The sequence below is a fragment of the Anomalospiza imberbis genome, unplaced genomic scaffold (genome assembly GCF_031753505.1).
Source record: "Anomalospiza imberbis isolate Cuckoo-Finch-1a 21T00152 unplaced genomic scaffold, ASM3175350v1 scaffold_687, whole genome shotgun sequence".
Classification (NCBI taxonomy): Eukaryota; Metazoa; Chordata; class Aves; order Passeriformes; family Viduidae; genus Anomalospiza; species Anomalospiza imberbis.
This window is the reverse complement of record NW_027100300.1, coordinates 45006-59224: the sequence shown is the minus strand read 5'-3', so window position 1 is coordinate 59224 and position 14219 is coordinate 45006. Positions and strand designations below refer to the sequence as shown.

At 60.2% G+C, this 14219-nt stretch overlaps 1 protein-coding gene across 1 annotated transcript; it reads right to left on the bottom strand.

The window, feature by feature from the left end:
- Positions 1-5455: 5455 nt before the first annotated feature.
- LOC137467566 (NADH dehydrogenase [ubiquinone] 1 beta subcomplex subunit 7-like) lies at positions 5456-8058 on the bottom strand. The gene is made up of 3 exons (XM_068179054.1): positions 7913-8058; positions 6182-6248; positions 5456-5646 (listed from the first exon to the last, which is right to left on the bottom strand). Exons 1-3 carry the CDS (start codon positions 8022-8024, stop codon positions 5475-5477), a joined length of 351 nt encoding a protein of 116 aa, XP_068035155.1. The 5' UTR covers positions 8025-8058; the 3' UTR covers positions 5456-5474.
- Positions 8059-14219: the final 6161 nt, after the last annotated feature.

The window sequence follows — 14219 nt, the reverse complement described above, 5'->3', positions numbered from 1 at the left end:
GTGTCATCACGTGTCACCATGTCACCATGTAACTGTGTCACTACCACGTCACCGTGTGTCACCGTGTCACTGTCACCAGTGTGTCACCATGTCACTGTCACCAGTGTCACCGTGTCATCACGTGTCACCGTGTGTCACCATGTAACTGTGTCACTACCACGTCACCGTGTGTCACCGTGTCACTGTCACCAGTGTGTCACCGTGTCACTGTCACCAGTGTGTCACCGTGTCACTGTGTCACCAGTGTCACCGTGTCATCACGTGTCACCGTGTGTCACCATGTAACTGTGTCACTACCATGTCACCGTGTGTCACCGTGTCACTGTCACCAGTGTCACCGTGTCATCACGTGTCACCATGTCACCGTGTAACTGTGTCACTACCACGTCACCGTGTGTCACCATGTCACTGTCACCAGTGTGTCACCGTGTCACTGTCACCAGTGTGTCACCGTGTCATCACGTGTCACCATGTCACCGTGTAACTGTGTCACTACCACGTCACCGTGTGTCACCGTGTCACTGTGTCACCAGTATGTCACCGTGTCACTGTGTCACCATGTCACCATGTAACTGTGTCACTACCACGTCACCGTGTGTCACCGTGTCACTGTCACCAGTGTCACCGTGTCATCACGTGTCACCATGTCACCATGTAACTGTGTCACTACCACGTCACCGTGTGTCACCGTGTCACTGTCACCAGTGTGTCACCGTGTCATCACGTGTCACCGTGTGTCACCATGTAACTGTGTCACTACCACGTCACCGTGTGTCACCATGTCACTGTCACCGTGTGTCACCGTGTCACTGTCACCAGTATGTCACCGTGTCACTGTGTCACCATGTCACCATGTAACTGTGTCACTACCACGTCACCAGTGTGTCACCATGTCACTGTCACCAGTGTGTCACCGTGTCACTGTCACCAGTGTCACCGTGTCATCACGTGTCACCATGTCACCATGTAACTGTGTCACTACCACGTCACCGTGTGTCACCGTGTCACTGTCACCAGTGTGTCACCGTGTCATCACGTGTCACCGTGTGTCACCATGTAACTGTGTCACTACCACGTCACCGTGTGTCACCGTGTCACTGTCACCAGTGTGTCACCGTGTCACTGTGTCACCAGTATGTCACCGTGTCACTGTGTCACCATGTCACCATGTAACTGTGTCACTACCACGTCACCGTGTGTCACCGTGTCACTGTCACCAGTGTGTCACCATGTCACTGTCACCAGTGTGTCACCATGTCACTGTGTCACCAGTGTGTCACCGTGTCATCACGTGTCACCGTGTGTCACCATGTAACTGTGTCACTACCACGTCACCGTGTGTCACCGTGTCACTGTCACCAGTGTCACCGTGTCATCACGTGTCACCATGTCACCATGTAACTGTGTCACTACCACGTCACCGTGTGTCACCGTGTCACTGTCACCAGTGTGTCACCATGTCACTGTGTCACCAGTGTCACTGTGTCATCACGTGTCACCGTGTGTCACCATGTAACTGTGTCACTACCACGTCACCGTGTGTCACCATGTCACTGTCACCAGTGTGTCACCGTGTCACCAGTATGTCACCGTGTCACTGTGTCACCATGTCACCATGTAACTGTGTCACTACCACGTCACCGTGTGTCACCGTGTCACTGTCACCAGTGTGTCACCGTGTCACTGTGTCACCATGTCACCGTGTAACTGTGTCACTACGTCACCGTGTGTCACCGTGTCACTGTCACCAGTGTGTCACCGTGTCACTGTCACCAGTGTGTCACCGTGTCACTGTGTCACCATGTCACCGTGTAACTGTGTCACTACGTCACCGTGTGTCACCGTGTCACTGTCACCAGTGTGTCACCGTGTCACTGTCACCAGTGTCACCGTGTCACTGTGTCACCATGTCACCGTGTAACTGTGTCACTACCACGTCACCGTGTGTCACCGTGTCACTGTCACCGTGTGTCACCATGTCACTGTCTCCAGTGTCACCGTGTCATCACGTGTCACCGTGTGTCACCGTGTAACTGTGTCACTACCACGTCACCGTGTGTCACCGTGTCACTGTCACCAGTGTCACCGTGTCATCACGTGTCACCATGTCACCATGTAACTGTGTCACTACCACGTCACTGTGTGTCACCATGTCACTGTCACCAGTGTCACCGTGTCATCACGTGTCACCGTGTGTCACCATGTAACTGTGTCACTACCACGTCACTGTGTGTCACCATGTCACCATGTCACTGTGTCATGACCGAATCACCACGTCACGTCTCACCACTGTGTCACCCTGTCACCATGTGTCACCCTGTCACCGCGTCACCCTGTCACCGTGTCACCCTGTCACCATGTCACCCTGTCGCTGTGTCACCCTGTCACTGTGTCACCCTGTCACTGTGTCACCCTGTCACCATATGTAACCATGTGTCACCCTGTCACCATGTGTCACCCTGTCACCGCGTCACCCTGTTGCTGTGTCACCCTGTCACTGTGTCACCCTGTCACCATGTGTAACCATGTGTCACCCTGTCACCATGTCACCCTGTCACTGTGTCACCCTGTCGCTGTGTAACCATGTGTCACCCTGTTGCTGTGTCACCCTGTCACCATGTCACCATGTGTCACCCTGTCACCATGTCACCCTGTCACTGTGTCACCCTGTCGCTGTGTCACCATGTGTCACCCTGTCACCATGTGTCACCCTGTCGCTGTGTCACCATGTGTCACTGTGTCACCCTGTCACCCTGTCACTGTGCCACTGTGTCACCATGTGTCACCCTGTCACTGTGTCACCATGTCACCCTGTCACTGTGTCACCCTGTCACTGTCCCTGTGTCACCATGTGTCACCCTGTCGCTGTGTCACCATGTGTCACTGTGTCACCCTGTCACCCTATCACCGTGTCACCATGTCACTGTGTCACCGTGTCACCCTGTCACTGTGTCACCCTGTCACCATGTCACCCTGTCACTGTGTCACCCTGTCACTGTCACTGTGTCACCATGTGTCACCCTGTCGCTGTGTCACCGTGTCACTGTGTCACCCTGTCACCCTATCACCGTGTCACCCTGTCACTGTGTAACCATGTGTCACCCTGTCACTGTGTCACCCTGTCACCATGTCACCCTGTCACTGTGTCACCCTGTCACTGTGTAACCATGTGTCACCCTGTCACTGTGTCACCCTGTCGCTATGTCACCATGTGTCACTGTGTCACCCTGTCACCCTGTCACTGTGCCACTGTGTCACCATGTGTCACCCTGTCACTGTGTCACCCTGTCACCGTGTCACCCTGTCACCATGTGTCACCGTCACCGTGTCACCCTGTCACCCTATCACCGTGTCACCCTGTCACTGTGTCACCGTGTGTCACTGTGCCACCACAGCCTCCGCGGGAACACAGGCGGGTGGGGGTGGCACTGCGGTGGCCGTGTCCCCAAGCCCCTCCCACACCCCCCATGTCCCCGTCACCCCCCGGACACGTCCCTGCTGTCCCTGTGTCCCCATGTCCTGCGCCTGGCGCCCAGCCGTGTCCCCCCCATCATGTCCCCGTGTCCCCAATGTCCCCCACGGTGTCCCCGTGTCCCTTACTCGTGGTGCTGGCAGCTGTCCCAGCCGTGTCCCCCCACGCTGTCCCCATGTCCCCACGCTGTCCCATGTCCCCACGCTGTCCCCATGTCCCCACGCTGTCCCCACGCTGTCCTCACGCTGTCCCCATGTCCCCAATGTCCCCGTGTCCCTTACTCGTGGTGCTGGCAGCTGTCCCAGCCGTGTCCCCCCACGCTGTCCCCGTGTCCCCATGCTGTCCCCAATGTCCCCACGCTGTCCCCGTGTCCTCACACTGTCCCCGTGTCTCTTACTCGTGGTGCTGGCAGCTGTCCCAGCTGTGTCCCCCCATGCTGTCCCATGTCCCCATGCTGTCCCCAATGTCCCCACGCTGTCCCCACGCTGTCCCCAATGTCCCCCCATGCTGTCCCCGTGTCCCCATGCTGTCCCCACGCTGTCCCCGTGTCCCTTACTCGTGGTGCTGGCAGCTGTCCCAGGCGTGGCGCAGCGCGTGGCAGCCCCAGGGCACGGGGAAGTTGTGTCCCCCCACGCTGTCCCCATGTCCCCACGCTGTCCCCAATGTCCCCATGCTGTCCCCGTGTCCCTTACTCGTGGTGCTGGCAGCTGTCCCAGCCGTGTCCCCCCACGCTGTCCCCATGTCCCCACGCTGTCCCCAATGTCACCACGCTGTCCCCACGCTGTCCCCATGTCCCCATGTCCCCACGCTGTCCCCATGTCCCCACGCTGTCCCCATGTCCCCGTGTCCCTTACTCGTGGTGCTGGCAGCTGTCCCAGCCGTGTCCCCCATGCTGTCCCCACGCTGTCCCCATGTCCCCACGCTGTCCCCAATGTCCCCAGGCTGTCCCCGTGTCCTCACGCTGTCCCCGTGTCCCTTACTCGTGGTGCTGGCAGCTGTCCCAGGTGTGTCCCCCCACGCTGTCCCCGTGTCCCCATGCTGTCCCCGTGTCCCCACGCTGTCCCCGTGTCCCCATGCTGTCCCCACGCTGTCCCCGTGTCCCTTACTCGTGGTGCTGGCAGCTGTCCCAGGCGTGGCGCAGTGCGTGGCAGCCCCAGGGCACGGGGAAGTTGTGTCCCCCCACGCTGTCCCCATGTCCCCACGCTGTCCCCAATGTCCCCATGTCCCCATGTCCCCACGCTGTCCCCAATGTCCCCACGCTGTCCCCGTGTCCCTTACTCGTGGTGCTGGCAGCTGTCCCAGCCGTGTCCCCCCACGCTGTCCCCACGCTGTCCCCATTTCCCCATGTCCCCATGTCCCCACGCTGTCCCCGTGTCCCCACGCTGTCCCCACGCTGTCCCCAATGTCCCCCCATGCTGTCCCCGTGTCCCCACGCTGTCCCCACGCTGTCCCCAATGTCCCCGTGTCCCTTACTCGTGGTGCTGGCAGCTGTCCCAGCCGTGTCCCCCCACGCTGTCCCCACGCTGTCCCCATTTCCCCATGTCCCCATGTCCCCACGCTGTCCCCGTGTCCCCACGCTGTCCCACGCTGTCCCCAATGTCCCCCCATGCTGTCCCCGTGTCCCCACGCTGTCCCCACGCTGTCCCCAATGTCCCCGTGTCCCTTACTCGTGGTGCTGGCAGCTGTCCCAGGCGTGTCCCCCACGCTGTCCCCACGCTGTCCCCATTTCCCCATGTCCCCATGCTGTCCCCATGTCCCCATGCTGTCCCCATGTCCCCACGCTGTCCCCGTGTCCCCACACTGTCCCCAATGTCCCCACGCTGTCCCCATGTCCCCACGCTGTCCCCATGTCCCCATGTCCCCACGCTGTCCCCATGTCCCCACGCTGTCCCCATGTCCCCCCACGCTGTCCCCATGTCCCCACGCTGTCCCCAATGTCCCCACGCTGTCCCCAATGTCCCCATGCTGTCCCCACGCTGTCCCCACGCTGTCCCCGTGTCCCTTACTCGTGGTGCTGGCAGCTGTCCCAGGCGTGGCGCAGCGCGTGGCAGCCCCAGGGCACGGGGAAGTTGTCGCGCTGGCAGCGCAGCAGCCGCAGCAGGTGGTGCCCGCAGAAATCCCGCTGCTCCAGCGACACGTGGCCCTGCGCCAGCTGCGCCGCCGAGGCCCCATGGCTGTGACACACGGACACGGGGGACACTCAGGGACACGGGGGACACAGGGACACGGGGGACACAGGGACATGGGGGACACTCAGGGACACAGGAGACACTCGGGGACACTCAGGGACACAGGAGACACTCGGGGACACTCAGGGACACGGGGACACTCAGGGACACTCAGGGACACACGGACACGGGGGACACTCAGGGACACTCAGGGACACGGGGACACTCAGGGACACGGGGGACACAGGGGACACTCAGGGACACGGGGACACTCAGGGACACGGGGGACATGGGGGACACTCAGGGACATGAGGACACTCAGGGACACGGGGGACACGGGGACACTCGGGACACTCGGGGACACGGGGGACACAGGGGACACTCAGGGACACGGGGGACACTCAGGGACACAGGGGACACTCGGGGACACAGGGGACACGTGGCCCTGCGCCAGCTGCGCCGCCGAGGCCACCATGGCTGTGACACACGGACACGGGGGACACTCAGGGACACTCAGGGACACGGGGACACTCAGGGACACTCAGGGACACTCAGGGACACAGGGGACACGCGGCCCTGCGTCAGCTGCGCCGCTGAGGCCACCATGGCTGTGACACACGGACACGGGGGACACTCAGGGACACAGGGGACACTCGGGGACACTCAGGGACACTCAGGGACACTCAGGGACACGGGGACACAGGGGACACAGGGGACACTCAGGGACATGGGGACACTCAGGGACACAGGGGACATGGGGGACACTCAGGGACACAGGGACACAGGGACACAGGGGACACAGGGGACACGGGGGACACTCGGGGACACTCAGGGACACAGGAGACACTCGGGGACACTCAGGGACACGGGGACACTCAGGGACACTCAGGGACACACGGACACGGGGGACACTCAGGGACACTCAGGGACACGGGGGACACTCAGGGACACGGGGGACACAGGGGACACTCAGGGACACGGGGACACTCAGGGACACGGGGACACTCAGGGACACGGGGGACATGGGGGACACTCAGGGACACGGGGGACACTCAGGGACACGGGGGACACGGGGACACTCAGGGACACGGGGGACACTCGGGGACACGGGGGACACAGGGGACACTCAGGGACACGGGGACACTCAGGGACACGGGGACACTCAGGGACACGGGGGACACGGGGACACTCAGGGACACGGGGGACACTCAGGGACACAGGGGACACTCAGGGACACGGGGGACACTCAGGGACACAGGGGACACTCGGGGACACAGGGGACACGTGGCCCTGCGCCAGCTGCGCTGCTGAGGCCACCATGGCTGTGACACAGGGACACGGGGGACACTCAGGACACTCGGGGACACTCGGGGACACAGGGGACATGGGGGACACTCAGGGACACTCGGGGACACAGGGACACAGGGGACACCCAGGGACAGAGGGGACACAGGGACATGGGGGACACTCAGGGACACAGGGGACACTCGGGGACATCCGGGGACACTTGGGGACACTTGGGGACACTCAGGGACAGAGGGGACACGGGGGACACTGAGGGACACCCTGGGGACACTTGGGGACACCCGAGGACACTCGGGGACATCCAGGGACACTCAAGGACACCCGGGGACACTCAGGGACATCCAGGGACACCCGGGGACACTCGGGGACACTCGAGGACACAGGGACACAGGGGACACAGGGGACACTCGGGGAGACAGGGGACACCTGGGGACACCCTGGGGACACCCGAGGACACTCGGGGACATCCAGGGACACTTGGGGACACTCAAGGACACCCGGGGACATCCAGGGACACCCGGGGACACTCGGGGACATCCAGGGGACACTTGGGGACACCCAGGGACACCCTGAGGACACCCGGGGACACCCTGAGGACACTCGGGGACACCCGGGGACACTCGGCGCCCCCCCGGGCACGGGGACAAACAGAGCGGACAGGGTGCGACAGAGCGGGCACGCGGGGTGGCATCTGCAGGGACAGCGACACGCGGGTGACAACCGGGGGACACGCGGGTGACAACCGGGGGACAGCGGAGGGGACACGGGAGGTGACACCGGCAACCCCAGGCGGGGGGCGCGCCGGGAGGTCACCGGGGTCACGCGAGGGTGGGGACACCCCAAAGCCACCGCGCCTCACCCCCCCACCACCCCCACCGTGTCCCCCGTGTCCCCTCCCGGTGTCCCCTCCCGGTGTCCCCTCCCGGTGTCCCCTCCCGGTGTCCCCTCCCGGTGTCCCCGCACTGACTGCGCGGCTGGCGGAGCGGCATGCCCAGCTCGGCGGGGAAGGAGGGCATGTGCAGCGGGTCGGGCTCGGCCTCGGCGTCCCACAGGTAGCGCCGGCCCAGGTGAGCGCCCATGGCGGCGGCACCGGGCCCGGGGCGGCGGCGAAGGAAGCGGGCCTGGCGGTAATGGCGGCGGAGGAAGCGGAAGAGGCGAGCGGCGGAAGCGGAAGGGGCGGGGTAGCGGAAGCGGAAGAGGTGGGGCGGCGGAAGCGGCGCCCCCTGGCGGCGGGGAGGACCACGCAGCGCCCCCCCAAAACGCAAAAAAAACCCCAAAAAACCCAAAAAACCAAACAAAAAAAAACCCAAAAAACAAACAAATAAAATCACATAAAAACTGCAAAAAAAGAGAAAAAACCCAAAAAACGAAAGCCGCCCCAAAACCAAACAAAAAACCCCAAAAAAAACCAAAAAAACCCAAAACCAACTAAACAAAATCACAGAAAAACTGCAAAAAAAGAGAAAAAACCCAAAAAACGAAACCCGCCCCAAAACCAAACAGAAAAAACCCTAACAAAAAGCAAAAACAAACAAAAAAATCATATAAAAACTGCAAAAAAACCCAAAAAAATACCCCCCAAAAAAACCCCAAAACCCCCAAAAATACCCTAAAAACAAACAAAAAAATCACATCAAAACTGCAAAAAAAGAGAAACAACCAAAAAAACGAAAGCCGCCCCGAAACCCCCAAAGAACCCGAAAAATACCCCCAAAAAAACCCCAAAAAACAAAAAAAACCCAAAAAAATAAACAAATAAAACCACATAAAAACTGCAAGACAAACGCAAAATAACAATAAAAAATAAACCCATCTCAAAACACCCAAAAAAACCCCAAAAAAACGAAAAAGAAACAAACAAAATCACATAAAAACTGTCCAAAAAATCACCCAAAAAACGAAACCCTCCCCAAAACTCCCAAAAAACCCCAAAAAACCCAAAACAAACCCCAAAAAAACCCCAAAAATAACCCAAAAAAACCAAAAAAATCCCCAAAAAGCTCCAAAAAAGCCCCAAAACTCAAAAAAAATCCCCCAAAACCCCCCAAAAAAGCCTCAAAATATCCCAAAAACCCCAAAAAATCCCGCAAAAAATCCCCAAAAAAAACCCCAAAATATCCCCAAAAAGCTCCAAAAAACCCCAAAAATTCCAAAAAAAATCCCCCCAAAAATCCCCCAAAACCCCCAAAAATCCTCAAAATATCCCGAAAAACCCCAAAAAATCGCCCGAACAATCCCCAAAAACCCCAAAAAATCCCCAAAAAGCTCCAAAAAACCCGAAAAAACCCCCAAAAATTCTGAAAATATCCCGAAAACCTCAAAAAAATCCCCAAAAAACCCCAGAAATCCCTAAAAAATCCCGAAAAAAGTCCCAAAACCCCGAAAACTCCTCAAAATTCCCCGAAAATCCCAAAAACTCCAGAGAGTCCCAAAAAATGCTTAAAAAACCCCAAAAATCCCCAAAACCCAGGGGCGGCAGATGTCCGTCTGTCCCCAATGTCCGTCTGTCCCCAATGGGTGGCAGATGTCCGTCTGTCCCAATGGGTGGCAGATGTCCGTCTGTCCCAATGGGTGGCAGATGTCCGTCTGTCCCAATGGACAGCAGATGTCCGTCTGTCCCCAATGGGTGGCAGATGTCCGTCTGTCCCCAATGGGTGGCAGATGTCCGTCTGTCCCACAGAGGTGGCAGATGTCCGTCTGTCCCCAATGGGTGGCAGATGTCCGTCTGTCCCAATGGGTGGCAGATGTCCGTCTGCCCCACAGGGGTGGCAGATGTCCGTCTGTCCCAATGGGTGGCAGATGTCCGTCTGTCCCAATGGGTGGCAGATGTCCGTCTGTCCCAATGGGTGGCAGATGTCCGTCTGTCCCACAGGGGTGGCAGATGTCCGTCTGTCCCCAAGGTGCGGCAGATGTCCGTCTGTCCCAATGGGTGGCAGATGTCCGTCTGTCCCCAGGGGTGGCAGGTGTCCGTCTGTCCCCAATGTCCGTCTGTCCCACAGGGGGTGGCAGATGTCCGTCTGTCCCAATGGGCGGCAGATGTCCGTCTGTCCCCAATGGGTGGCAGATGTCCGTCTGTCCCACAGGGGTGGCAGATGTCCGTCTGTCCCCAGGGGTGGCAGATGTCCGTCTGTCCCCAATGGGCGGCAGACGTCCGTCTGTCCCCAATGGGTGGCAGATGTCCGTCTGTCCCACAGGGGTGGCAGATGTCCGTCTGTCCCAATGGGTGGCCGATGTCCGTCTGTCCCCAATGGGTGGCAGATGTCCGTCTGTCCCCAATGGGTGGCAGATGTCCGTCTGTCCCCAATGGGTGGCAGATGTCCGTCTGTCCCAATGGGTGGCAGATGTCCGTCTGTCCCAATGGGTGGCCGATGTCCGTCTGTCCCCAATGGGTGGCAGATGTCCGTCTGTCCCCAATGTCCGTCTGTCCTAATGGTTGGCAGATGTCCGTCTGTCCCCAGGGGTGGCAGATGTCCGTCTGTCCCAATGGGTGGCCGATGTCCGTCTGTCCCCAATGGGTGGCAGATGTCCGTCTGTCCCAATGGGCGGCAGATGTCCGTCTGTCCCAATGGGCGGCAGATGTCCGTCTGTCCCACAGGGGTGGCAGATGTCCGTCTGTCCCACAGGGGTGGCAGATGTCCGTCTGTCCCCAATGGGTGGCAGGTGTCCGTCTGTCCCCAGGGGTGGCAGATGTCCGTCTGTCCCAATGGGCGGCAGATGTCCGTCTGTCCCAATGGGCGGCAGATGTCCGTCTGTCCCCAATGGGTGGCAGATGTCCGTCTGTCCCCAATGGGTGGCAGATGTCCGTCTGTCCCAATGAGCGGCAGATGTCCGTCTGTCCCCAGAGGTGGCAGATGTCCGTCTGTCCCAATGGGTGGCAGATGTCCGTCTGTCCCCAATGGGCGGCAGATGTCCGTCTGTCCCCAGAGGTGGCAGATGTCCGTCTGTCCCCAGAGGTGGCAGATGTCCGTCTGTCCCCAATGGGCGGCAGATGTCCGTCTGTCCCCAGAGGTGGCAGATGTCCGTCTGTCCCCAGAGGTGGCAGATGTCCGTCTGTCCCCAATGGGCGGCAGATGTCCGTCTGTCCCCAGAGGTGGCAGATGTCCGTCTGTCCCAATGGGTGGCAGATGTCCGTCTGTCCCCAATGGGCGGCAGATGTCCGTCTGTCCCCAGAGGTGGCAGATGTCCGTCTGTCCCAATGGACGGCAGATGTCCGTCTGTCCCACAGGGGTGGCAGATGTCCGTCTGTCCCACAGGGGTGGCAGATGTCCGTCTGTCCCCAGGGGTGGCAGATGTCCGTCTGTCCCCAATGGACGGCAGATGTCCGTCTGTCCCAATGGACGGCAGATGTCCGTCTGTCCCAATGGACGGCAGATGTCCGTCTGTCCCCAATGGGTGGCAGATGTCCGTCTGTCCCCAATGGGTGGCAGATGTCCGTCTGTCCCACAGGGGTGGCAGATGTCCGTCTGTCCCAATGGGTGGCAGATGTCCGTCTGTCCCCAATGGGTGGCAGATGTCCGTCTGTCCCCAATGGGTGGCAGATGTCCGTCTGTCCCAAATGGACGGTAGATGTCCGTCTGTCCCCAATGGATGGCAGATGTCCGTCTGTCCCCAATGGGCGGCAGATGTCCGTCTGTCCCCAATGGGCGGCAGATGTCCGTCTGTCCCCAATGGGTGGCAGATGTCCGTCTGTCCCCAATGGGTGGCAGATGTCCGTCTGTCCCCAATGGCTGGCAGATGTCCGTCTGTCCCCAATGGCTGGCAGATGTCCGTCTGTCCCCAGGGGTGGCAGGTGTCCGTCTGTCCCCTGGGGTGGCAGATGTCCGTCTGTCCCAATGGGTGGCAGATGTCCGTCTGTCCCAATGGACGGCAGATGTCCGTCTGTCCCCAGATTGGCAGATGTCCGTCTGTCCCCAATGGGCGGCAGATGTCCGTCTGTCCCAATGGGTGGCAGATGTCCGTCTGTCCCAATGGGTGGCAGATGTCCGTCTGTCCCAATGGACAGCAGATGTCCGTCTGTCCCCAATGGGTGGCAGATGTCCGTCTGTCCCCAATGGGTGGCAGATGTCCGTCTGCCCCACAGAGGTGGCAGATGTCCGTCTGTCCCAATGGGTGGCAGATGTCCGTCTGTCCCAATGGGTGGCAGATGTCCGTCTGCCCCACAGGGGTGGCAGATGTCCGTCTGTCCCAATGGGTGGCAGATGTCCGTCTGTCCCAATGGGTGGCAGATGTCCGTCTGTCCCAATGGGTGGCAGATGTCCGTCTGTCCCACAGGGGTGGCAGATGTCCGTCTGTCCCCAAGGTGCGGCAGATGTCCGTCTGTCCCAATGGGTGGCAGATGTCCGTCTGTCCCCAGGGGTGGCAGGTGTCCGTTTGTCCCCAGGGGTGGCAGATGTCCGTCTGTCCCACAGGGGGTGGCAGATGTCCGTCTGTCCCAATGGGCGGCAGATGTCCGTCTGTCCCCAATGGGTGGCAGATGTCCGTCTGTCCCACAGGGGTGGCAGATGTCCGTCTGTCCCCAGGGGTGGCAGATGTCCGTCTGTCCCCAATGGGTGGCAGATGTCCGTCTGTCCCCAGGGGTGGCAGATGTCCGTCTGTCCCAATGGGTGGCAGATGTCCGTCTGTCCCCATGGGTGGCAGATGTCCGTCTGTCCCCAATGGGTGGCAGATGTCCGTCTGTCCCCAATGGGCGGCAGACGTCCGTCTGTCCCCAATGGGTGGCAGATGTCCGTCTGTCCCACAGGGGTGGCAGATGTCCGTCTGTCCCAATGGGTGGCCGATGTCCGTCTGTCCCCAATGGGTGGCAGATGTCCGTCTGTCCCCAATGGGTGGCAGATGTCCGTCTGTCCCAATGGGTGGCAGATGTCCGTCTGTCCCAATGGGTGGCCGATGTCCGTCTGTCCCCAATGGGTGGCAGATGTCCGTCTGTCCCCAATGTCCGTCTGTCCTAATGGTTGGCAGATGTCCGTCTGTCCCACAGGGGTGGCAGATGTCCGTCTGTCCCCAATGGGTGGCAGATGTCCGTCTGTCCCCAATGGGCGGCAGACGTCCGTCTGTCCCCAATGGGTGGCAGATGTCCGTCTGTCCCACAGGGGTGGCAGATGTCCGTCTGTCCCCAGGGGTGGCAGATGTCCGTCTGTCCCCAATGGGCGGCAGATGTCCGTCTGTCCCAATGGCTGGCAGATGTCCGTCTGTCCCAATGGGCGGCAGATGTCCGTCTGTCCCACAGGGGTGGCAGATGTCCGTCTGTCCCACAGGGGTGGCAGATGTCCGTCTGTCCCCAGGGGTGGCAGATGTCCGTCTGTCCCCAATGGGTGGCAGGTGTCCGTCTGTCCCCAGGGGTGGCAGATGTCCGTCTGTCCCAATGGGCGGCAGATGTCCGTCTGTCCCAATGGGCGGCAGATGTCCGTCTGTCCCCAATGGGTGGCAGATGTCCGTCTGTCCCCAATGGGTGGCAGATGTCCGTCTGTCCCAATGGGCGGCAGATGTCCGTCTGTCCCCAATGGGTGGCAGATGTCCGTCTGTCCCCAATGGGTGGCTGATGTCCGTCTGTCCCAATGAGCGGCAGATGTCCGTCTGTCCCCAGAGGTGGCAGATGTCCGTCTGTCCCCAATGGGTGGCAGATGTCCGTCTGTCCCCAATGGGTGGCAGATGTCCGTCTGTCCCAATGGGTGGCAGATGTCCGTCTGTCCCCAATGGGCGGCAGATGTCCGTCTGTCCCCAGAGGTGGCAGATGTCCGTCTGTCCCAATGGACGGCAGATGTCCGTCTGTCCCACAGGGGTGGCAGATGTCCGTCTGTCCCACAGGGGTGGCAGATGTCCGTCTGTCCCCAGGGGTGGCAGATGTCCGTCTGTCCCCAATGGACGGCAGATGTCCGTCTGTCCCAATGGACGGCAGATGTCCGTCTGTCCCAATGGACGGCAGATGTCCGTCTGTCCCCAATGGGTGGCAGATGTCCGTCTGTCCCCAATGGGTGGCAGATGTCCGTCTGTCCCACAGGGGTGGCAGATGTCCGTCTGTCCCAATGGGTGGCAGATGTCCGTCTGTCCCCAATGGGTGGCAGATGTCCGTCTGTCCCCAATGGGTGGCAGATGTCCGTCTGTCCCAAATGGGTGGCAGATGTCCGTCTGTCCCAATGGGCGGCAGATGTCCGTCTGTCCCCAATGGGCGGCAGATGTCCGTCTGTCCCCAATGGGCGGCAGATGTCCGTCTGTCCCCAATGGGTGGCAGATGTCCGTCTGTCCCCAATGGGTGGCAGATGTCCGTCTGTCCCCAA